Raw genomic sequence first — 26,205 nt, 5'->3', positions numbered from 1 at the left:
AAGGGCGAAATAAGGCTTTTAAGGGGTAATTCAGGTAAATAGCAACAGAAGTAGTGTGGAATTTTTTGGGTTGAGGGGGCGGGCAGTTCGTAGGAACATCAGGGAAAAGTACCAGCAAGCTAGGACTTCCTTCCTCATAGAAGTTAGATTAAGTACAATTTTGTAATATAAACCAGCATCAAGAAAGATAACAATCAGATTCCAAAAGGAACCTCTGACCAAGGAATGGAAACTTAGAATAGAACACTCTGGAAAAATAATTTTTTAAATATAGAAGAATTTGGTAATTCAAGTGTTGCAAAATTTTGGTCAAACCCATGTGACCCCTACGTTCCATCAACAAAGGATCAGCATGACTATGCCCCAAGCCTCTTTCCTCTTCTCTACAAGGTATAAAATATATATATACATTAGGATTTGGGACCTTGTGGAAAGTCAGGAGCACCTGTCCCGTAACACCTACTAAACGAGGGTAGTTTCTCAGCGCCAGTCTGATTCTCACGTCTCTGCAGGTACAGCATTTGCTGAGCTCTTCCTGTTGCAAAGGTACGATGCCGTGTCTGAGTTGGGGCTTGGGGGAGGGTTGATGAGGAGTGACACATAACGACCGATGGGTGACCATGTACCTCTTGCTGGGCGTGGTAGAGGCACATGTGGCAGTTGCTAGAGGCAGGTAAGAGAAGCAATGACTTGAATCAGCCTTCAAAGTGTAGACAGAATTTGTCTGGATAGAATATGCTATGGATGACACAGCATAAGCCAAAGAAAAAGAAGTGGAAAAGTTGAAAAAAGGGCAGTAACACCTGATGGAATCACGCTCATTTGGGTTCCTTCTCAGCCTCCCTCATTCAAAGACTCAAGACTCACCGCTTTCCTGGGTCAATGAAAGTTGGAAGTGTAGGAACCTCATAAGCCAGGGCCACCTTAAAAAGGAATCTGCCAAGTGGGAAGTAACACCAGAGGCCGCTGGACCATTTCCTAATGCGTACGGGGAAAATGATACAAAGGCATTTGCTTTTACAGATAGTAGCCATACAGGTATTTGAAACCCAACTCAAATAAATTCGTATACATTGGTCTCAAAGGTAAATGTACACAGCATCAAATCCCACCAATTCATTTTCAAGAGGACGAAACTGCTCCCCAAGGAAAGAATGTAACTGGCTTGCCAGACGTCAATGGATCGGACAAAAAGTTTGAAAGAATGTCCACGTCTCCCGATTCCTCCCAGTCAGCACTCTTTACACTGCACCACACTCTGTGGCACATGTGGGTGTATGTGTTTGTGTAACTTGTCTGAAGGAAATAGCTCCACACCCTTCCCTCTCTTACATGAGGTCCCAAGGCCTTCAAAGGTGCCATTTCGACCGCTGCGTGCACCCATCCATCCTTCAATTCTTTCTAACACTTGTCACTGCTGATGTGCTTCTCTGATATCATGTGCCACTTCCTCCAGATTCCCACAAAGAATACTCAGTTTCCTACCTCTCAGCAGCACAGCTTCCTCCCTGCAACCGCTAACCAGACAGTTCTATCCCTCCCTCCCTCATAACATCGCTGAGCTTCTCGCTCCCACATAACACCCGTGAACAGGTCTCTGTGGCAGAGATTGGGAGAATTGCTCAATTCTCTGAGCCCGTGACCAGTTTGCCAAGGTTGAGATTAGCTTAGATACGGCTGGCATCCTTTCTTTCAGACTTGAAACCGTGTCGCTTCCCCAGGTGAAGAAAGTATTCCATTCTCGCACAAATTGTTCCAAAAATGGCTGTCATTCTCAGTGGGTGGTAGAGACCTTAACTTGTCTAGCCTTTCTGTTGCTGTAACCATAATGGTCATTTATTTATAAGCCCTTCTTTGGAACACTTATTCATTGCGGATTCTGTTTCCATGGGCTTTCTCCTGTAGGTATTTACACTGAGTAAAACCTTTGTGCATAGGACAGAAGAGCAAATAGGAATAGTTAAGAAGGGGTGCCTGGCTGGCTCAGTCAGAAGAGCATGGGACCCTTAATCTCATGGTCAGGAGTTCAAGACCCACATTAGGTGTAGAGATTACTAAAAATAATAATAATAATAAACTTAAAACAGAAAGGAATAGTTAAGAAATTACAACTTCTTTTCATAATTATAGGAGCTCCTAGAACAGAAACAAATCTTAGACTCTCAAATTCATCTCTTTTCTCCCAACTTGAAGATGGAAACATTGTTACATGCTTAGTAGCACACAGTTATAAGTTCATTGTTAACCCTTTGGAAGCTGATCTCCCTACATAGGTCTCTTAGGTTATGATGAATCTGTAAAGCAATGGGCTCCTTTGGGGAATAGTCACCTACTGAACATTCATTCGTTTAGAGAATAAGTATTTCCTAAGTAACTACAATGAATTCCTCTCGGTTTTATGCATTAGGGATATAGCAGTGAACAACCCAGACAAAATCTCTGTCCTTGTGGAGTTTATATTCCAGTCAGAAGAGCAAACAATAAATAGGATTAACAAATAAAATATCAACTATGTTAGTGATAAGGACTAAGAAGAAAAAATGGGCAGGGAAGGAAATCCGTGAAGGTGACTATTGTAGGCTATAGAACCCGGGTCTGACTTCATGAAGAAGGTTGGTTAAGAGTGGGCTTTGCAAGTGAAGTATGTCAAAGGCCGAGGAAGAGGCAGATGGAGAGGGGAAAGAACATGAGAAAAGTGTAGGGTTTAAAAGGAGATAAGCATTTTCAGGAGGCAAAGAGGAACTTAGCCTATATGCGTGTAATATATTTTCCAAGATGTGGAGGAATGTAGAATAGAATTCCTATCACAGAAGATGTTGAAACCCAAGTAGAGGTGTCTATCTACCATCTCCACTGGTGAGATTCGGACACTCTGCTGGCCTTATAGGGGTTTAACTGTAAAATGACACATCACAAATTTATGGTATGAGAAGCATCAAATTTTAGAGCATAATGTCCCAGTTGAGCAACTGAGAACAGAGAAATGGACTGAAATTTCCAAGGCCATACCACTAGCAAGTGGCAGAGTAAAGTGTGGGAGTCATATATTCTTTCTTTCCTTCTTTCCTTCCCTCCTTTTTCTCCTCCCTCCCTCTTTCCTCTCCTCCCTCCTTCTCCTTCCCTCCCTCCCTCTCTCCCTCTTCCCTTCCCTCCTTCCTTCCTTCCCTCCTTCCTTCCTTTCTTCCTTTCTTCACTTCTTCCTCCCCTCCTTTTTTCCTGCCCTGCTGCCTTCCTTTTAAATCCCCCTCATCGCCAAAAAAAACCTCTCCTTTGTGAGCTGAAGAATTCTTGTGTTTGAGATGAGGTCCATTTACTCTGGGAATTAAAGACAGTAGGCAAGTCAGCCTTTGATGTTTTCTTCTTTGGACCAACTAACACCAACCTATTCAATATTTTGAAGGTGAAGAACTTGGTAAATAAACCCCAGTCAAAGCTTTTTAGACTCTTTTCCTCAGTTCTTCCTAGTGGTAATTTCATCCTCCTTTTTATCACCTCACAGCATCTCTGTCTAAAGGACAAGTTTTTTTCTGCACCGCCTCTTTGTGGCTTCTCTGCGTCACAAGCTTAATTTATTCATTTAATTTGCCTTAAAAGGCACAAACAGTGGATGAAGAGCCGGGTGCTCTGGGTTAACAACTTCTCAAAGTGCCGGCTGCTGTCTCTCCTTGGAGGATATTTTTGCTGTTGGGCTGGACACGAAGTGAAAGAATTTAGCTCAGACAACAGTAACTATGTATTCTTTGTCTCTGGATATGTTTTGTCTGTAGCAAGCAGAGGCATCCAAAACAATTTCATTGCCCTAGGAAGGCATCTTATGTTCCGGATGTTCTTCTCAAAAATAGCTGTTTTAGGGCCTAAATTGTTGAATACCTCCCTAATGATCTCGTTTTTAAGTCCTTGAAGAATAAGAAGTCTAAGGAAACTGGCATTCTTATTCTTTTTCTGTTGTTTTCCTTTGCTCCAACAATTAAAAAAATTTTTTTAATGTTTATTTATTTTTTGAAAGAGAGAGGGAGAGAGAGACAGGCAGAGCATGAGCAGGGAAGGGGCAGAGAGAGAGGGAGACACAGAATCCCAAGCAGGCTCCAGGCTCTGAGCTGTCAGCACAGAGACTGACATGGGGCTGGAACTCACGGACTGTGAGGTCATGACCTGAGCCAAAGTTGGACACTCAGTGGACTGAACCACCCAGGCACCCCTCCCTTGCTCTAACAAAAGCACAGCGATGAAGAATAAGCTGTTGGTGGCAGCTCTGGGGAGGAGACAGATGAGACCCCGAAGAGCTCTGGTCCCACTTCTACTTGTTCACCGTACGGGCTGAGTGAGAGTAGCAGGAGGGAAGAGGTAGGACAGAGTATAAGCCAGTGAATGTACCTCTAGGTACATCAGCCTCAAGGCTTTGTAAGCTCTATTTGGACAGCTGAGTGATTTTTTCCCCTCCTTCTTCCTCTTTAAATAAGTGGCTAGTGCCATCAGAATGCATCTTTGGGAGGAACACAAGAGATGTTGAGTGGGCAGTGTTAAATGAAATATGAATGCATTGGGGCAACTGGATGGCTCAGTCGGTTGAACCTCTGATTCGACTTTGGCTCAGGTCATGGTCTCAACAGCTGTGGGGCTGAGCCCCACGTCAGCATGGAGCCTGCTTAGTATTCTCTCTCCCTCTCCCTCCCCCCACCCCGCCTCTCTAAAATAAAAACTAAAAACAAAGAAAAAAGAAAAAAATATATAAATGCATTGATGAACCAAGGCGTTAACTCATAGCTATGGAGAAACCCAGGTTGACAAATCAGAAAGTAATGATCCTGGAGGTTGTGACTGCTAATTGCATAAGGCCACATCTCCTTGTTGTTTGTATTATGGGAATTCTTTTCCAAGAGAAATCTTATGCGGATCCCTAATACATAAAACAGGAAACGAAACAAAACAAACAACAAACTCAGAATGACTGTAGCTGGAGTGACATCTTGGCTGTGGCACCTTAGAAAAAGTTGTTTAACCTTTCAGACCTGGAAATTCTTCATGCATCTCTATGAAGATCAAATAAAGTGAATTGTATACATTGCAAATGTAAAGATATTCTAATTTTTTTTAACATTTATCTATTTTTGAGAGACAGAGAGAGACAGAGTGCAAGTGGGGGAGGGGCAGCGAGAGAAGGAGACACAGAAGTGAAGCAAGCTCCAGGCTCTGAGCTGTCAGAACAGAGCCCGACGCGGGGCTCGAACTCACAAACCGTGAGATCATGACTTGAGCCAAAGTCAGATGCCCAACTGACTGAGCCACCCAGGCACCCCTAAAGATATTCTAATTTTAATGGAAGCTTCTGAGAGGCAACATCATTAAGGATTAGAGAGAGTTTATTTTGTTTTGTTTTATTTTGTTTTGTTTTGTTTTGTTTTACACAGAGAGCACGCACACCAGCAGGGGAGAGGGGCAGAGGGAGAGAGAGTGAGAGAGAGAGAGAGAGAGAAAATCTTAACCAAGCTCCTCACTCAGCACAGATCCCACAACCCTGGGATTATGACGTGAGCCAAAGTTAAGAGTCAGACACTCAACTGACTGAGCCACCTACATGCCCCCAAAAGTTGTTTTTTAATATAGTATGTCAACTTTCATGAGAAGTAGCAGTTCTTTTATGTTAGAAGAACTTTCTCAGTGTCCTTTACATCATAAGATGTTCGAAATTGCCAGATTTGCTGATTTGAAAGACTTGCCCTGGTATATTTCAGAACATTTTTTTTTTTTTCTTTTGGAAGACAGAGGAAGGGCTGGACATCTCCTCCCTCTTCCTGGATGGGCACAGAGGTCATGCTCCTTGATGCAGAGCTGGGGAGTTGTGGGGCAACCCTGGGGTGGCTTCTGAACGGACGATGAGGGGGCTATCACTGTGTTTCAGCTCTCAGAAGAACAGCATTACGTGGCGGGAGGCCCTGAAGTCTGAGCCAGGGCCATGGAGGGCTCTGTGCTGAGCCCCACGTCCTGGGAGAAGCGGCGGGCCTGGCTCCGGCAGAGCCGCCACTGGCAGACCCAGGTCTTGGAAGAGGAGGCTGGGGCCATCCTGCAAGATGTCTCAGATCCTGAGCCTTCCAGCCTGGATGACGTTTTCCAGGAAGGTAAGAGGCAGTTAGACCACAAATAGACTTCCACATCGCCTGGTGCTGGGGAAAATGTGCCCACGGGCACAGGTCTGCAGAGCGTGGGCAGTGGTTTCCTGGGTGAGGCTAGGCCTTCAGGGAGGCTCATTTTGATGGGTTTAATGAGTTTAAAGGAAGAAGAGTGAAATGATACAAGATATAGATTGTGGGAGAGAGAGAGAGATAGGCATAAGATGAGGAAAAAGAAAGCACATTGTTGCATCATCCCGGGCTATGAGGGCCTGAGGTCAGGGTTCTCTTGAATGCTTTGGGGCATTTTTATTTTGTCTGTGCAACAAGGTTACACTCAAGTGGATGCTGAGACTCTGACTTCAACTCCGCTGCTAGGGAGCTGTGTGACCTTTGGCTAGTCACTTACCTCTCACAGGCGTGTTTGTCTGATTGAAGTGGTCATACCTCAAGTCGTGGTAGTACGTTTTCTATGTGCCTCTCACAGCTTCTTAGAGGTTCAAATGAGACTGTAGACCTAAGAGTTAAAAAAAAAAACAAAAAAACTTTTATATAAATAAATCCATCCTTGCTTATTTGGCAGAAAACAAAAGTGTAAGCACAAAATTCTGATTTTTTTGTTGTCTTTTTCTTTTTATTATTATTATTTTTTAAATTTTGTTAGAGAAGAATCCACCCCTGTTCCCAAACCTTGAGGAAAAGGGAGCCGTGGGCCTGCCATCCTGGGCATTTTCCACAATCCAGGCAGAAGGGGGCGGGAAGCAGAGAGAGAAGAAACACCCACTATTTTTATACATGGGAGAATTCTCTCATCTCTTACAGAAAAGCTTTGTGGGGGGAAAGGGGTCATGGTACGGCTTACATAAGGACAAACTTGCAGAACAGGCTGAGTTGCAGGGAGGAAGCCTGGCCTCCTTTAGCTCTCACGGCGATCTGCTCTCTGCTATTTCCAGGGAATCCGATCAGTAAGATTGAAGACTGGCTACAGGACTGCGGGTAAGTGCCAGACGGGCGGTGACAGTGAGTGGGGTGGATGGCTAAATCTGCGAACAGGCCCTGACTCTTGGGAGCTCAGAGACAGCGAAACGGGTTTGACTGGGCTTCATGGTTAGATGTGAGGTGGAAATGGCCGGGGTGGGGGTGTGGATTGCAAGGGTTTGGGGCGAATGTGGGGAGTGGGCCATGAATGAAGCACAGCTCTGGGCGGAGACTAAGTTAGGAGCGGAGGCCTGGAAATCCAGACTGGATGCGGTCTATAGTCCAGAATGATGGACATCTGCAGTTAAGGGCACTGTCCGGGCTTTTCAGATCCCTCCTCCATTGCTTCTTCTTCAGACTGAAGTCTGACACTGTATAACAAAACAGGAGTTAGAAACCCAATTGTCCTTTTTTTTTTTTTTTTTTAACTTATTTAAAATCAAGTTAGTTCACATGCAGTGCAGTATTGGTTTCTGGAGTAGAACCCACTGATTCATCACTTACATATCACACCCAATGCTCATCTCAACAAATGCCCTCCTTAATGCCCATCACCCATCTAGCCCATACCCCCACCCACCAACCCTCCAGCAACCCTCAGTTTGTTCTCTGTATTTAAGAGTCTCATATGGTTTGACTCCCTCTCTTTTTATCTTATTTTCCTTCCCTTCCCCTAAGTTCATCTGTTTTGTTTCCTAAATTCCACATATGAGTGAAATCGTATGATATTTCTCAGAAACCTCATTGTTCTTATCATCATAGGAATTCATCACTGTGTTAATTTCTACTACAGAACGCAGGAAGACAGGCTGTCGGTTTACCCCAGTCATTGAAACCAGAACTGGAGAAGGTACTTCAGGGCAAAATGCAGTATCTCTCTCCTCAGAAACAGTAAAATAGGAGACCCCACACCTCATCAGTACCTAACCCTAACCCTAACCCTACTTTTAAGTAGGCTCAGTCTACCCAGAGGGAAAGCTTCTATGCCCTACTTAATCCTGATCCTCTGTGTGATGATGCTGAGAATGCAGCTCCTTAGTTCCCCTTATGTTTCAAACTTTATATGGCCTTCAATCTATAAAGTCTGGGGACCTGTTAACATATCAATAAACCCATCCTTGCTTATTTGGTAGGAAATGAATCATCTAAGGTTATTTATTTCAATTCTGCCCCAGAAGGTAATGCCAGGAGGGATTTATTTTGTGGTTTTGTGGTTTACAAAACATATTGTCCTTCTTGTCCTAATCTGGTTCACAATTCATTGACTTCAAAGTCAGTAAAGGGTCCTCAAAGTTCAGAAAGTTGAAGGGGTGGTGGTAATAGGAATGCTGGCATTTTTTGGTGCATCACAACTGTCCTAGGGTTTAGAACGCCTCACCTGATACCTACTGGAGAACCAGTCAGCTCCTGGTCTTTCTATCATGAACTATTCTTGAGTCAATTTAAATTCATCAGTAATTGTTGACAGCATATTTGCTGATAATGTCTGATCGTCTAAATGCCCTCAGAGGGGGCCAAGTAGTTTAAAATATGCTCCTTGACTCAAAACATACTACATTCCAGCTGGAAAAATAAATTCACAGAAACAGAAGATTGTAAACTCCAGAAATTACGTTCCCCCCCATATTTTACAAAAATAAACCCTAAACAAAACATGGGCTGAAAAAAATAGTCTGGTGAGTAAAAAGGCTCCAGGATTTGAGCCAAAAGTTGTGCTAACTATCTGTGGAACCACCTGTAAAAAAACAATCAACACTCCTTCTATTTCAGACTCCTTGCCTAGAAAGTAGAGACCTAGAATAATAATAAAGTTTCAATGTTTATTGTGAGATTTAAATGATATAGTATATGCACAAATGCTTTATGCTCTGTAATAATACGTGAGCGGTGAGGTTTATAAAGGAGGGGCTTTGTGCTACTTGAAAATTTCACAAAATAGACCTGCCTATATACTTAGCATCTGTCTGTCTAAATCTCTTTATTTCTCAGAAAAGTATGTGCAGAAGGGATACATGCCAACTCGAGGATAGTGGTCACCTCTGGGAAGGAATGGGAGTAAAATGAGGCTGTAGTTATATTTTTAATATTATATTTTTATTTTTATTAAGAGAGTTCAGGAACAAATATGACAGAATGCTTACAGGTGTGAAAGTAGGGTGGCAAGTGCAAGGTATCTGTCATTTTTTCTTTACCTTTTGATGTGTTGAAAAAATTTTAATAGTGAAACTTTAAAAAGCCCACAGGAAAATCTCTTAATACACATTTGTCAGGGTGCCTGGGTGACTCAGTCAGTTAAGCATTCGACTCTTGATTTCGACTCAGCTCATGATCTCACGGTTTATGAGTTCAAGCCCCACACTGGGCTCTGTGCCAAGAATGCAGAGCCTGCTTGGGGTTCTCTCTCTCTCCTCTCTCTGCCTCTCTCTCTCAATATAAATAAATAAACTTAAAAAAACTACATTTGTCTCTGGAGGGGGAATTATTAGGTTTATAAAATATTTCCAATTATATCTATTTTTGAATCCTCCCTAATACAATGTAATACTTTTTAGTTATATGAAACAATTAGAAAAATTAAAGGTTAAGGATGATTGACGGTAGCGAGAGAACACTTGATTTTGGTAATAGACATTGAAGAAGATAGGGAAAATGCATTCCAGATATGACTTTCTGAGTCACCACAGTGTTCGATTCTTAGGCTGCCAAGACCACAGACGAGACAAGATGAACGAGGAGCCCATATTCACCGGATACCTGTCCACTCTGTTGACAGGTGCTTGGCCGCACTTCTCAAATTTTATTTCAAGGCTCTATGGTTTCCATTTTCTTTCCAGTGCCAAATAAACATTCTCCGATAGCAACACGGTTTTGTTTTCTGACAGGCTCTCCAGGAAAACCTGCCAACTTCCTGAGTAATTTAGTGTCAGTGTCTCTCAGTGTATTGAATCCAGTGGCAGACCATTCTGCTGCAGGTCTAGATCATGTATATCTTCACAAACTATGCCTCTCCTTTTTCTTTCTCCTCTTAAAGCTCCCAGGGGGGTTTCTAGGATATGAGTGTGTTGCTTGTGCATCATGAGAGGTAGGGTTGGGAGCCCAGAAATCATCTGTGTGGACTTGAGCTTAAATCTCACAGGCAAGATCTATGGAAATTGCTGGAAGAAGCTAAAAAGAGTCACATCCTTCTTTTCACAATCCGATCCTCCCTCCTACTTCTGCTTAGGAACTCGCTATACAAGACAAACAGTACCTTGGCTCTCCTATTTCAGACTTGAGATGATGCAAAGGGATCTTTCAGTGCAAGACAGAGAGGAGCAGCTACGGATCTAGTTCCTAGTCATGGGTTTTATGTCCTAAGCATTAATACACGAAAGGCCTGGTACTTGGGTGATGGTCATGAAGTTTTCAGTCATCTTCGGGTCAATCAGTAGATCCAGACTCATGTCCGTACTTCTATAGTAGATTCCACCTACACACAGCCTACTGTCCCAAAGCTCATCCTGGGCTGGTCCTCATATAGAGAATATGAACATGCCTGCCAGGGCACAACCAGAGAAGAGACATGTAGGCTGAACACCCAACAAAACCTCGTATTTAGTGAATAGCACTGAGTTGTGCTTGGACACCCCAGAAATTTTACCTGCGGTATTCTTTAAAGTAAATTTTATTGAAGTATAGCATACATATCAATTGAATTTTTGTTTTTAATATAACTGTAGTACAGCTCAACACGTATAAGTTTCAGTTACACTAGATGAGTGAGTCTTAGAGCTCTACACAACATAGTGCCTATATTAACAGTGCAGTATTGTTAACAATGCAGTATTGTGTGCTTCGAAGTTTGTTGAGGGTAGGTCTCCTGTTAAATGTTCATTCTTTTTTGTCGTTGTGAAGCATTAATTTATCATACGATTTGTCCATTTTACAATAGAGATTTGGTGTCTCCCAGTTCTGGAGGGCTTTGATACTTCCATTACATGTAGCTACATCACAAGCATTAAATGCAATAGTCAACCTCACTATTCTAATAGTTGACTTTATATGTTGTGGTTCTTTAGTAGTAATAGTAAATATAAATTTATACTGATATTTTTAATAGTGTATATACTAACATATATGTTCATAATATTATATTAAAATATATTTTTGTGTCATCTGTTAGGAAGAGAAGCACATTTATAGAGTTACCCATTCTTTTTTTTTTTTTATTTTAATTCAAGTTAGTTAACATATCGTGTGGTGTAGGTTTCAGGAGTAGAATTTAGTGGTTCATCACTTACAAATAATACCCAGTGCTCATCCCAACAAGTCCCTTCCTTAATGCCCACCACCCATTTAGCCCATCCCGCCCCCCACTAGCCTTCCAGCAACCCTCAGTTTGTTCTCTGTATTTAAGACTCTCTTACGGTTTGACTTTTATCTTATTTTTCCTTCCCTTCCCTTATGTTCATCTGTTTTGTTTCTTAAATTTCACGTATGAGTGAAATCATATGAGAGTTAACCATCCTTAATTAGCTTGTGTATTACATTATTTTATAATGTACCTTGATGTGCAGTTTTTTTTTTCATGAAGACGTAAAAATACAGATTTTGGAAAACATGACTGATTTTCCACTATTGAAAGGAAGGTGCCAATAAAAGATGTCTATATATGCAGTGATTTATTTTGCAAAACTCAAACACAACTTGATCTATGGGTGTTCAGTTAGTAAACTCATTACCATCAATGAGTAATTAAACATTTCACTGAGTGATTACATACTGAGGTTAGATTCAAAGCATCATGTGCAACTTCCCGTTTAAAAACTTTCAGGAAAATGAACGCTGTAAAACTCACAACATATTAGTCCTTGGAAGCGGACATATCTAGGTATCCACATCCTCTTATGCAATATCTGAGAACAGCACAGCAGCCAGGAAGCAGGAATGCAATCACCTGTTTCAGACACAGAATTCTTCCTGGTTGGTAAAACTGAGTTGTTTCTCACTAGCAAGTATGCTGATTTCTGTCTGTCCCTCTTGTGGAGATGGTAAATGTTTGATAAGACCATACCTCAAAATGTAAAATCAGAATCTCTAACCAAAACGCAGTTTCTGCTGCTTCCTGAGAGATATGATCATGGCTCAGAGAGAAGGAAGAGGGTGTGGGGAGTCAAGTTGACCTCCTCCTACAAGTTGAAAACTATCAACACTTGTATCTGTCATGTGGAAATTATGGCACCCCTAAGCACTGCTACTATAAATGTATTTCTCTGGTTTTGTTTCTCTGTTTTTTCTTTCCTGTTTTACCTAGCAACTGCAGACTTGTCGCTTTCTGAGCTGACTTTGGACGGAGTGGTCAGTACAATAGCAGCACAATCTAAAATACAGTGCACCCTAGTCCCACTTCCCCTGACTACTTCTACGAATTTGTCAACTAGCCACTCTGTCTTAGCTTTCTTCAACATAAAGGCAGTTAAGTACTGCTGGTTCGCATTGGAAAATTACGTGAACTTGTGAGATTTATTTGAGGAAAAGCACCTTGGAAAATGTAGTGGCTTCAACCCTCATTTTTGCTCCTCAGGTACTCTGAAGAAGGGTTTTTTGAGGAAACAGGACAGTCAGGCTACAGTGGTGAGTATAGGCTCTCTTCTTTCTTCTATTATTCTTCTATCTGGACAGTGACATGGCTGTGTGTGTGTGTGTGTGTGTGTGTGTGTGTGTGAGAGAGAGAGAGAGAGAGTATATATACATGCACACACATATGCACATATAAGAATGCTGACTGCCTTTTAACTGTCTATAAAACACCTATTAGTAGTCACAAGGCAGTCTACGAGGTCCAAAAGATAGAGTAAGCGTTGGCTCAGCTGACAGGCTGACTAGTACTCAAAGATTATCTTCTGTTAGTGGTTGTTCAGCTACCAACCACCGTTACAGGAAAAGAGCTTTATAAGATGTGTGTGTTTATGCGTGTGAGTGTGAGTACACACCTCCGTGTGCTCACTACCTGACAGAGGATCGTGTACATGACTATGTGATATAGGAGACAGGTTAATTACAGGTGATTGTTTCAGTCTTTCTAAATCAAAATACAAATGTGATTTCTGAAGTAGTGTATGTATAGCTGGGGGGAGTTTTGCAAACATGTGATGTCTGATGTGATTATGTGTTTATAGATGTTCGTGTATATAAATGTGTGTGTGTGTGTGTGTGTGTGTGTGTGTGTGTGTGTGCATGTGTGTGTAAGCCTGTTTTCTGTGACCTTTGCCTTATTCCACAGGGTGCCTCAGCCATGGAACCAGCTTCGAAGATGATTTGACCCTAGGAGCAGAGGGTAAGTGGCACAGCTCTCTGATGTTGGAATCAAAAAAGAGGTTATACATTAGATACTTAAGAAATGAAAGGGTAGAATGCAAAGGGAGAACTGTGGAAAAAAGAAACCCATTCACTGGGGTCTTATCTGTAGGAAAAAAAGCAGTCTCGTTATGACGTAAGGTAAAACTCATAAAGCATCATGTGTCCAGACATACTTCCTCACCAACCTCACATGATGCCTACCAGTCCATCATGAGGGCTTTCATTTGGCTCCTGGGAAGATTACGTATAAAATCACCATAACATTGGCTGCCCAGACATCATTGAATCTGTATAGGAAGCATAAAGCAGACTAAATACTGGGTATAAGAGAGAGATTGCCTGCAAGAAGATGATGGTTTAAATAAAGGATGGAGGTATTGCAATGTACCAGTGTCTCCCGGGACCTGTAGAGACTCACCCTGTGGGGAAGGAACACTAGCCTAGAAGGCTGAATGATGTTACCCTCCTCAGGACAGAGAAACTCTGGCCTAGACACCAGTCATGGTTTTTATAAGTTCAGAGGCTTAGGGCCACTTGTTCTCTGCCATGTCTGCCTCCCTTCCAGGTCTATGTTTGATGATCTTTAGATACTCCCGTGAAGAGCAGAGTTCATGGGGTTCAGCAAGCCTGTAGTAGTGGCAGAGAGGAATGGAGGGGGCTGAGTTTTAAGTTCAGAGAGGCAGCATAGGTGATTTTCATTTTCCCTTCTAACTTTCTTTTTGCCTTTTTGTTCCTTGCCCAGCCATACTGCTGGCCGCCAATGGCAAAGTCTTCTCCAGGTAAGTGTTAGGGTCACCCAGACTGAATGATGTCTCTGTCAGGAGCTACTGAACTAGGGTAGGTGTCAGAGTCAAAGAGATCAAACACAAAGAGCTAAAGGGTGAGATTTTCCAACCAGGAATGAGGCCCTAGACTGAGTTTGTGCAGTAGACGGTAGAAGGTACACAGCAGGGGGGTAAATATGCCCAGCAGAGCACGTCTTGGAACCAGGATGTAGACTGCTGACAAGAGTCATGTGACATCAGCTCTTATCCCTGCAGGAGTCTCCTGGAGACAGCCCGGCCCTTCCAGCTACTGGATCTTGGCTGCAGTTTGGCTTCCAGCAGCATGACCAGTGGGACCAACAAGACTAGTTCAAGGTAGATACCAGGTGTGGCAGGGTTGTACGAGTGGGGAAGAGGAGAGGCAGAAGAGAATGGAACCAAGAACCCTTGCCCATTTTTTCTTGGATACCTTACTGGAGATTCTATGCAGTCACGTACTTGAGAAGTATGTCCACATTTGCTTCAAGAACAACGGGCAGGGGGCAGTGCAGAGGAATCCATGGCTCAGAGCTGGAATGCTGTGTCAAACAGAGGTGAACTTGTACCCCAGGAGGTGTAGTATGGGTATCACCACAGTTCCTAGACTTATAGCAATTGTTTACGGTAAATGCATTGATTGATTGATTTGTTGATTGAATGAAGCAATTAAATATTGATTCACTCAGGCAATTTTGTATCCCCTTATGCAGATGGGGCAATGACTATGTGAAATTTGAAAACGTGAAGCAAAGTGCTTGCCCCCAGGAGCTCCAGTCAAGTAGGGTGAACAAAAGACAAACACAAACAACTTGAAGGTGGAAAGTTATGAAAAACAAAGCAGTGTGATAACAAGTGTTTGGAATTTGGTGTCAAGGTTTGAATTTGAGACCCAGTTCTCAGATTTATTAGCCATGTGCCTATCTTTAGTGATTTGTCCTCACTAAGCCTCTACCCTGGCCACATCCCACTTCAGTTGAGTCAGAATCTCTGGAGACTCAGATATCTGTACTTTTTTACTGAAATATGCTTGACATACAATATTATATTAGTTTCATGTGTGTAACATAGTGATTCAACACTTCTACACATTACACTGTATAAGATAGGATAAGTGTGGTAACCATCTGTCACCATAACAATGCTGTTACAATATTACCGACTATATCCCCTATCCTGTACTTTTCATCCCCATGACTTATTCATGTGGAATGCATAGTTATTGAGCTCTAGTGTCACCAGCTTGGTGGTACACAGCTTTGGATGTAGAGACATGTTAGTGCCACACTGAGAGAGACAGAGAATGCTTGATCTTCTGTAATGCAGGGTTTCTGTCCTGAAAAAAATAGTGCTACAAAATCAGGTTTTGAACATTGGTTAATTTTTACCTCAGGGTAAGGATAAAATGAGTTTTGTGTTTCTTACACACTCAGTGCCTCGTTGTCCCACACAACCATCAGGGTAAGTTGAGTAGCAAGCCACAAAGCATTTGGCAAAAGCCAGCGAAATCATAGTATGTGCAGGTGGGAACTGACTGATTAATAACCCATAACCATAAGATTTCTTTAAATCTATGATGTTTTCAATTTTTTATATCCCTCTCATAGCAAATTTTCATTCATCTGTGATGTTTAAAGTACTATGATAGAGTCTAATTGGATTTTTAAACCAGGGCTGGGTTGTAATTCTCATGTTCAGACCAAAAATGTAGGTTCACAGAAGGGAAAGCTTTTCTCAAAGTCAAAATGGAAGCTAGAGAAAGAATCAGGAAGGTATGTAAGTCTTCTGACAATTTTATTAGGTACTCTGGATGACCTTGAAACTCAGAGTTGCCCCTATTTACCGAACCTCCCTCCTTTCAGCATCTCTGAGATTCTGGACAAGGTGCAAGAAGATGCAGAAGACATCCTCTTCAGTCTGGGCTTTGGCCAAGAGGACCACAAGGACAATTCTCGGATTCCCGCCCGATTTTTCACTACCCCTTCTCAGGCCAAAGGCATTGATTTCCAACTCTTCCTGAAGGCCCAGGTGCGGAGGGTTGAGACGGAGGACCCTTGCCTCATGCTGGCCAGTGAGTGTTACCATAGGCCCGCTCTACTTCGCCGCCATTCACAACAGTGGCTCTAGATGCTACTTCCTCTTGGTCAGTTTCACCGACCCTTTGTTTCTTGTGTCTATTTCCTTTCTGCTGTTTTCAATGTGGAGAATTTTGATGTATGCCTCTCCCTCTTAAAGAAATAGTCTTGAAGACACTTCATATCACTATTACTTTCTTAGGCCTTCTCTCCTTTAGCTGAATCAAATGAGAACAATGTTTTTACCTCTTATCCCCATTTTTATTTCTCAGTTGGAATGATAGAATGTTCCTCATTTATAGCCACTGTATTAAAATCACTTCCCTTTAGGGCAATTGTTCTCATCAGTTGGAACAATAGAACGTTCCTCATTTATAGCCACTGTATTAAAATCACTTCCCTTTAGGGCAATTGTTCTCATCAGTTGGAACAATAGAACGTTCCTCATTTATAGCCACTGTATTAAAATCACTTCCCTTTAGGGCAATTGTTCTCAAAGTTAAATATGTTAGATTGTCCAGAGACTTTATAAAACATTCATATTCATAGGCTTTTTTTTTTCCACAGAGGGGAGGCTCAGGAGTATTTATTTTATTTTATTTTTTAAATTTTAATGTTTTATTTATTTTTGAGACAGAGAGAGACAGAGCATGAGCAGGGGAGGGACAGAAAGAGAGGGAGACACAGAATCCGAAGCAGGCTCCAGGCTCCGAGCGGTCAGCACAGAGCCCGACGCGGGGCTCGAACTCACGAACTGCAAGATCATGACCTGAGCCGAAGTCGGATGCTTAACCGACCGAGCCACTCAAGCGCCCCAGGAGTATTTATTTTAAACAAGCACACAGGATTCTTATGTGTAATCCTTAGACCACATCCAGGGTAACAATTATTTAAATTGTCCTGATTCCATACTAAGCAAAGATATGAGAGGACTTCTCTAGCTGGATGAGGGATAAAAGACTCTATTTGATTCTTTTTTTAATGTTTATTTATTTTGAGAGAGAGAGAGAGAGAGAGAGAGAGAGATACAGCAAGCACAAGCAGGGATGGGGCAGAGAGAGAGAGAGAGAGAGAGAGAGAGATAGGATCCCAAGCAGGCTCTGTTCTGTCAGAAAGGAGCCTGGCATGGAATTCAGTCTCACAAACCATGAAATCATGACCTGAGCCAAAATCAAGAGTCAGACGCTTAACCAGCTGAGCCACCCAGGTGCCCCTCTATTTGACTCTATATGTTAGATTATGTTTCAAATTATATTCTGTGACATCCTCAACATGATTGTGTTTCTGACAGTGTTGTTTCAGAGTCTTTGCATCAGATTCAACTTGAAATAATCTTGGTAAAATTACATTCCTGAGTTCGACCTGCTGCAACAATGATTTTGAGTTGGAGTATTTTCACAACCTTAGATGATTCTTATGCACACTAAAATTAGAGGATAATTTATTGAATTTATTTTAAGTGCCAAGTACATAATTAGATGTTAAATTCTGGAAGAACAGACTAGAGAAGAGGAACATGATTCTTGCCTTTTGGAAGTTTTACACCGTAATAGACGTATGGTTTATCACAGTGCTTTTCAAACATGGATATGCGCATGAATTACCAAAGGAGATTATTAAAATGCTTGAGATACAGTCTGAGATTCTACATTTATAACGGGTTCCTAAGCAGTGCCCATGCTTCTGGACCAGGGACCACACTTTGTGAAGCAAGGTCTAATAAAATGATATAGTCCATGAATAGGAGCCCCACATTGGGTGTAGTGTTTACTTTTAAAAAAATGATATAGTCCATCTAAATTTCTGTACCCTAGTCCACTGGCTAATAATTGCCATTCTTCAAATTTGTCGCTGTCCAGAAGCCTTCTAGAACCCTAAAGTTTTGTTACTAAGAAAATGATGTTGATTTTGTCCTTTTTTGTCATGTTTGTCATCTAAAGCAAACAGTACTAGAAGCCATTGTTTAGAATATACTGACATCAGAAAGGATATGTTAAATCAGGATGCAGAAAAGCTCCTCATCCCATACAGAATTAATTTTTGGGCTGAAGGAAATCATCTATTCAGGATGGTGAATCAAGAAGTCAAGAAAGTGGGGCGCCTGGGTGGCTCAGTCGGTTAAGCGTCCGACTTCAGCCAGGTCACGATCTCGCGGTCCGTGAGTTCGAGCCCCGCGTCAGGCTCTGGGCTGATGGCTCGGAGCCTGGAGCCTGTTTCCGATTCTGTGTCTCCCTCTCTCTCTGCCCCTCCCCCGTTCATGCTCTGTCTCTCTCTGTCCCAAAAATAAATTAAAAAAAAAAAAAAAAAAAACGTTGAAGAAGTCAAGAAAGTGAAGAAGGGGGATCCTGGGTGTGAGAAATCTAAATGGGAGAAACACTGCTGGGAAATATGGCATCTTCTTTCTGAATTTTGAGCCTTGGGAAGGCTATTGAAGGAAGATATACAAGGGATAATTTACTGATGACCCCCAGATTCACCATCTTTAACCCTTGTGCCCAGGCAGGTTTAAGCAGGTGCAAACACTGGCCGTCACTGCTGATGCCTTCTTCTGTCTCTACTCCTATGTGTCTAAGACACCTGTCCAAAAGTTCACACCATCCCACATGTTCTGGAACTGCAACCCTGATGTGCCATCCATCAAGATTCTGGCTCCACAACCTGAACCTCAGTCACCCAGAGAGCGCCTCCGGAAAGCCATCTCCAAGATGTGCCTGTATACATGTCCCCGAGACCGGCTATCAGCACCCCATAATATCACCAAAAAGAACAGTTTGGACCAAGTGGTATGGGAAGTGATGGACAGAGTGAGAGGAGATAAACTGGTCTTCCAACAAGACCTTGGGTTTGGGCCAGGCTCAGAGGAAGATCCTGTTCCTCCCACCAGGGACACAAAGCTGCCCACTTCTTCTGGTCCATGTGCCCTTTGCCATAAAGAGGAAACACAGCAGGGGATATCCACAATGCAAACACCATCACAAACTCTGGATTCGAACCCAGAGGCAACCTGTTGCACACATTCTTTGCCCAAAGCAGATCTACAGTGGAGCACAGACCCTGCACAGGTGAAGAGAGAGCTGTGGGGTCTACAGGCCACCAGTAAGGAAGTCCATTTAGCCAAGGATGCGACTTTCTGGAAAAGAAAGAGCAGAGCAAGAAAGAGCCTGTTTCAGGAGAATCCCATGAGCAGGATGGTTAAGTCATTGGACTTGTCCATCATCCAGCAGAGCCAAGAGCACCCAGCACTGCACCCATCTCTAACCCAGCAGCTGCAGGACACTTGTGACTTGGAGGACATGAGAGGGTTGGGGGCAGGAGAGAGGCTGGCAGAGAAAGGCTTTGTATCCTTGCCATTGGGTAAAGGGAATCCAGGCTCCCTGTCCTCGCCAGATATCCCAATTCTTGAACTACATTCGGAAACTTTTGGGAGTAGGTTAATGGAGAAGGATTAATAGGTGTGATTTCTTAAGAGCATCCAGGTTTCCAGAACTTTTCTAATTCCTCATCTGATCTGATCTTCACTGAAGTTTCTCATCAAGCACACCTGTCTATCATTTGTGGGATCAGCACAAGAGTATAGAGGTCGATTATACACTAAGCTAAACACTATGAAATAAAGTATGTTCTCTTCTACATCAATAAATATGTAACCATAAAGACCTGGAAGTCCAGGTTCAAATTTAAATTCTCAGACTCTTTGGATTTCTGTGCTAGAACACAGCAGTGTGGGCAGAGCCACTCCCTAGTTCCTGGACTGTCACCTTCTCTTCCCACGCCCAGATCTGTCCTAAACCACAAAGACTTTGCTTATAGATGTGTGAGCACCCCAGCCTGCATATCCAAAAGCTACACACACAAAATAGCCATCTACTCACAAAAATAGCCATCCGCTGGTCATCACTCATGCCTAGGAGTGCATACGTTAGTCCAGAGGTTAACCTTTTAAGACAACAGATATCAGGCAAAACCAGTGCAATTCCCTGAAGAAGCCTTGAAGCCATCTGAGCAAAATATCTGGGCATCCTTTGTAACCGGAACATGTTCTAGAAGGGGTAGTGCAGGATCCAGGTGGGCATATCATGTAGGTCCACCAACTCTTCATCCTGTGGACTCTCAAAAACCTAAGACCTCTCTTGCCTGGGACTATAGACAGTACTGCCATCAAATGCTGAGCTCTCTTGGGAAAGTTCTCAGACCCTTGCCACAAAGAGAAGCTGTGATGATTTGTAATATCGTTTGCATGCATGTCACCTCTCACTGGACATAGAGCTGCACCTCAGCTCCTGCGTTCCTCACTACCACATTCCTGCCAAGACAGAAGAATCCAAGTCTCTCAAGTACACTCAGCCTCTTTCCCCTATGGCCACCTGCCACCCAACACCTTTCCCCACTGGCTCTGGGTTCTGCTGGGATCTTGGTTACAGGTGCAAAGCCATAGTGAGGACGAAGAGAGCTGCCGGCCCAACAGTCCCAGACACCCCCACCTGTACCAGATGTGCCGGCAAAGACTCAGGCAGTAAGTGGGTCTCTCCCTCCTCTCTCTCTCTCTCTCTCTTTCCCTTCTGCCCTCCCTCAGGCAGTGATTCTCAGACCTGGCTGCATATTGTGATTGCCCAGGAAAATTTTTTTAAATACCCATGACGAAGGGTCTCACATCCTGTGATTCTGATTTAATTGACGTGGCATGGAAACCAGTGCCTGACCTTTTGTTTTTAAGCCCCTCAGGTGATTCTACTATGGCTGGTTAGATACTTCTTTAGTTCAGTGGTTCTCAGACTTCAGCATCAGAATCACCTGGAGGGCTTATTGAACTACAGATGTCTGGGCCCAAATCCCAGAGTTTCTGATTGAGTAGCCCTGGACAGGGCCCAAGAATTCGCATTTGTAACAAATTCCCAGGTGATGCTGATGCCACTGGTCTTGTAATCACAGTCTGAGAACTGTTCTGGGGTAAATTCTGTATAACCTTCATATTCCAAACGTAGCCTGCAGACTGGCAGCCCTATAGCATCACTTGGGATTTTGTTAGAAATGTAGAATCTCAGACCCCACCCCAGATCTCAGGAATCACAGTTTTATCAAGACCCTTAGGTGGTTTATTTGCATGCTGAAGTTTGAGAAGCATTGCCGGAGTTTTTAACCATAAAGAGCTATGTCCTGGCTCCTGCTTAGGGCTACATTCTAATCAGCCCACATCACCACATGGGGAAGACCCCGTGTATCTCGCAGCTATGTTCCCCTAAACTCTGAGCTCCTTCCAGTAGGTCTGATGTCCACAGTTCTCCTTCCCTTGTCAAAGAAGGATAACAAATCTCACATAGGTGGTTATTGCAGCTAAAATGTCTTTCCTTTCAATGCGAGTTTGAGTATTAACTGTGTCACTTAACTGTGTTCATTAACTTTGAACGCTTTGGCTAAAGATTCATTATTTAAACTAAGTATAAGTGAGGCTCCTGTAGTCTTTACCACCTATCCCCTAGGACCATAGAGAAGATGGCATCAGGAAAAAATTATTTTTCTAAGATAGCAGGACTTGAAATCCTTCTTGAATTAAGTCAATGAGTCTTGCTTAGAGTTCCTTCCATTTTGAATCTCTTAGTACTATTGACTGCACTTCCTTGCCCAATAGTCATTTTGGGTCAGTACTCGAAATTTACTGTGTTACTTGTCCAGAATCACAGAGATCTTTACATTTCTAGCTCTTCTAACTTTCTGTGATTGTAGAGCCCTAGTTGCTTTTCTTTCTCTCTTACTCATTACTTTCATCTCCAGATATATAAATTGTATGTATACAGTAGTCACTCACAAAAGAAGTAAATATCAGAAGGCAGCAATATATTATATATAGTTGGGAGAAGTTTAGGATATGGAGTCAAATGACCCATTCTATACTCAATGATCTTGTAAAAATCACTTAACTTTAATTTTATCCTACATAAGAGGAGACTAATAATAATTGTGTGTGTGTGCATGGATTGGACATTTATGTAGAGTTTCAACCCCTTATAGAGAGTTCGTGAAGGCAATGTAACATATTAGAACAACAATGGTGTTGCTGATTTTAGAAAAGGTATTCATGGGCATAAAATATTTAGATCAGTGATTCTCAGTCCTACAAGGTTTTTTTTAATTGCTATTTCCTGGACTCCAACCAATAGAGTTAAATGCAAATCTCTAAGGTTTGGACTTGGGCATCGTTTATTCTTCTTTTAAAGCTTTCCTATTGCTGCATAGCAAACCATCTAAAAGGTAGTGGCTTAAAGAAAACGTTCTTATTTCTCACTATTTTGTGGGTTTACTGGAAGATTCCCCTGTTTGTCTCACCTGGGCTCACTTATGCAGCTGTTTTGGACTATTTGGTTGGGCTGGATTGGAAGGTCAAAAATGGACTCCCCCACACGTCTGGAACCTTAGTTTTGACTGTCAAAGGGAGCCCTCTCCATGTGGTGTGTCTTTCTTTGATAGTCTAGCTTGTCTTTCCTATTTTGCTGAATTCCTAAATTCATCAAAAACTGAAATTCCAATGCTTCTATTTACGGGTATGTTGCAAGTTTCACAACGTCCCCTTTACCACATGTTATTGGTCAAATCAAGTCACAAGACCAAACTGAATTCAAAGGGAAGGAAAAACAGACTTTTTTTTTTTTTTTTTTTACATTTTTATTCATTTTTGAGAGACAGAGGGAGACAGAGTGTGAGTGGGTAGGACGGAGAGAGAGAGGGAGACACAGAATCCGAAGCAGGCTCCAGACTCTGAGCTGTCAGCACAGAGCTCAACATAGGTCTCAAACTCATGAACCACAAGATCATGACATGAGCCGAAGTCAGACGCTTAACCGACTTAGCCACCCAGGCATCCCCAGACTCTATTTTTTAATAGGAGTGGCAAGATCACACTGCAAAAAACCATGTGGATGGGAGGGTTGTCATGCCACTTTACAAACGGTCCATCACAATGATCTCAGTGCACCGTGAGGATTAAGAATAACTGCTTTCATGGGGCGCCTGGGTGGCTCAGTCGGTTGAGCGCCTGACTTCGGCTCAGGTCATGATCTCACGGTCTGTGAGTTCAAGCCTCCCTGTCGGGCTCTGTGCTGACAGCTCAGAGCCTGGAGCCTGCTTCGAAATCCGTGTCGCCCTCTCTCTCTGCCCCAACCCTGCTCACACTCTGTCTCTGTCTCTCAAAAAGTGAATAAACATTAAAAAAAAATATTAAAACAAAAAAAAAAAGAATAACTGCTTTCATTAAAGGGCTTACTCCTCACATATTAAAGATACACTGGGGGTAAGTTTTCATTCTATAGCTAACTCAGACTCAGCCACAGCATACAAATTTGAAAAGGAAATTAATTGCTAGACTTACCACGTTAAAATAGAAACTGCGGAGTCTGTGCTCCACAGCTAGGTTTCTTTGCCACTGACTTAATTTACTCTGAAATACAAAGCTTTGCGCAAGTGTTATTTGTCCAGCAGATGTCAGCCTCACACAAGAAAATGCCAAGATGTCCGGCAAAGCAGGCCGTGTGCAGGTTCTATGATGTTATACTTTCTGGGCAGTACCTACAACACCCGGGACACCGGTTCCTCTCACAAAACTGTCCTACAGGGAAAAAGTATTGTTAGGAGTTGTAAATTTTAGATAAGGAATCAGATTCTGTTTTCTGCCAGGGACATGTGGTTAAAAATGATGTATTTCCCTTATTCTAAAGACTGCATTTTTCCACATTTTAATATCTCTGAAATAGAATGGGTCTTACAACTGACAGTGCCGATGTCTATTTTTTATTCCTCCTTAGTGAAATATAAAATAAAGGAGTCTTGCAAAAGATGGTTTCTCAGATTCAGTGAAACACAGCAACTTTAGGAATTAAATGCACTTAACTCTCTCGAGTAGTTGAGGAAATGATTTTGCAGGTTGCCCTTCTATGATTTCCTAGAAGACTCCGAGATCTCTGCTTCACTGACACAGCCTTTGGCAAGCGGGCCATGGTGGTTCCCAAATCTTTTGGGCGTTCCATAAATTTGTTTCATCGTCTTTTCACAAAGCTATGAATTATCTCTCTCTATTCACTCCTCTATCATCCTTTAAGACATCACAAGAAGGGGGCAATACCTGTGAAAGCACCTCAGGACTGCCAAGATTAAAGACTGTGTGATAAATATGGAAGGGGGAAGTTCACTCACCACCTTCTAAGGCAGAGCTAGTCTGCCTCCAGGACCTGTAATTATCTCTCCCAAGGACGAATGATCTCCCAAGGACGAATGATCTCCCAGGAGCTCCGTATCAAGCTTCGTGTTCACCTGCTACTCGTCATCAGGCATGAGAGGGGTGTGAGCCTGGGTAGGAAGGGATAGCAGCCCCCAGCCAGACATTGAGTCCAGTTGTACAGTCCTCACAATGCACAAAAATACTCAAAGAGGCAAGCGGGGGTGGAAATCCAGCTCTCCTGTGCTTACCATCCAAAATCTCAAAGGTCTTTATCTTCTAAGTGGAGTTCCTTTTTTTTTTTTTCTAATTCATCTACATAAGGTGAGTGCTTTTCTGTAGTTAGCCCACGGACACCTTAAAAAAGGATCTTGTCCCCAGCTATCAGCTTTCACTTAGTCTCTGTCAGAGAAGAAGTCTTAATCTTCCTCCCAGATCCTAGGAAAGGATGACCCTCATCATGCCTCATAACTTGCACCACACTCAAGACTTTCGAATGCATAGCCCTTTCCATTTGTGCCCTGTTGCAGAAATTTAAGCTGTTGACCTCTATCACATTTATAAAAGGCAGAGCCAGATTGGGGGGGGGGGGTGGGCACAGGCTCAAATATATTCTATCTGCAAAGGGATCATACCTGGAGGTGGGAGTTGCACTTTATGGGCAGCTCTCCTGGTGGCAGTGGGAGAAGACAGGCAGGATTGGGTGGGGAGACCACGAAGAGCATCGGATAAAGAAGGAAACTAGTCTTAGATAATCCCAAATGTCAGGTAATCCAAAGCTGTCTGTTGATATTTAGGGGACCGATATGAGACAGGTAGCTACAGACTTGCACTTTGATGTAAGATTTTCCCATGTGACAATATTAACAACAAATGTTTACGTATAGTGCTTACTACATGTCAGGCCTAAGCCTTAGCACTATGTGGGAGTTAAATCACTTAATCCTATGGCATAGCCGTTTTATTGTTCCCCATATTATAGATGGTCACACCGGGCATGGTTACTTTTATACCAAAATAAATTTTGAAGAGCCGCTATCACAGACAGGTGGTGTAGGGAGGGATGGGGAGAGGCAGAGAGGAAAGCAACAGGGCACCAGGAGCACGTGACGATTATTTTTCTGCCTCACTTACAGTTCTTTTTTTTTTTAATTTTTTTTTAACGTTTATTTATTTTTGAGACAGAGAGAGACAGAGCATGAACGGGGGAGGGTCACAGAGAGAAGGAGACACAGAATCTGAAACAGGCTCCAGGCTCTGAGCTGTCAGCACAGAGCCAGACGCGGGGCTCGAACCCACGCACCGTGAGATCATGACCTGAGCCGAAGTCGGACGCTTAACCGACTGAGCCACCCAGGCGCCCCTCACTTACAGTTCTTACCAAGGTTTTTTTGCATCTATTGGGGAAATATAATTAAAGACAAAATCTTCTGCCATCCCAGAAAACCTCTCCAGAAAGGTATAAGAAAAAGAAAATAGTTTTTTTTTTTTAATATGATGTGTGTGTGTCAGAGGCCATCCACTAAAGAGATTGCAGAGACAGGAAGAAATCCCACCCTCTTCCGAAGGCAGGCAGATAAAGGCCCTTACATACATACAATACGCCTTGGAACTGGTGTGGCCAGCTCTGTCAGCTAATTGCCTTTATCCAAAGGACTAATAAAACTTCTCGTATCTTTACGACAGAGGTAGTTGCGCAGGTG

At 42.7% G+C, this 26,205-nt stretch overlaps 1 protein-coding gene across 2 annotated transcripts in view; it reads left to right on the top strand.

Annotated features, from left to right (window-relative positions):
• TESPA1 (thymocyte expressed, positive selection associated 1) overlaps window positions 1–23,597 on the top strand; it is a 42,198-nt gene extending 18,601 nt beyond the window's left edge. Inside the window, exons 2-10 of one of the 2 annotated variants that reach the window (XM_060657372.3) lie at window positions 5,900–6,116; window positions 7,061–7,103; window positions 12,649–12,698; window positions 13,348–13,401; window positions 14,167–14,203; window positions 14,465–14,563; window positions 16,087–16,295; window positions 18,799–19,600; window positions 20,729–23,597. In XM_060657372.3, the coding sequence (XP_060513355.1) occupies window positions 5,954–6,116; window positions 7,061–7,103; window positions 12,649–12,698; window positions 13,348–13,401; window positions 14,167–14,203; window positions 14,465–14,563; window positions 16,087–16,295; window positions 18,799–19,600; window positions 20,729–20,816 (1,545 nt within the window). In that variant the 5' untranslated portion in view covers window positions 5,900–5,953 and the 3' untranslated portion in view covers window positions 20,817–23,597. Of the gene's footprint in view, window positions 1–5,899; window positions 6,117–7,060; window positions 7,104–12,648; window positions 12,699–13,347; window positions 13,402–14,166; window positions 14,204–14,464; window positions 14,564–16,086; window positions 16,296–18,798; window positions 20,544–20,728 lie in introns of those variants that run through there. The other variant, XM_060657369.3, reaches the window with a different exon arrangement.
• The last annotated feature ends 2,608 nt before the right edge of the window (window positions 23,598–26,205 follow it).

Source organism: Panthera onca, chromosome B4 (assembly GCF_046562875.1).
Source record: "Panthera onca isolate mPanOnc1 chromosome B4, mPanOnc1 haplotype 2, whole genome shotgun sequence".
In the NCBI taxonomy this organism is placed as follows: domain Eukaryota; kingdom Metazoa; phylum Chordata; class Mammalia; order Carnivora; family Felidae; genus Panthera; species Panthera onca.
The sequence above is the reverse complement of the archived record's forward strand: the minus strand, read 5'-3'. Positions and strand labels throughout refer to the sequence as shown.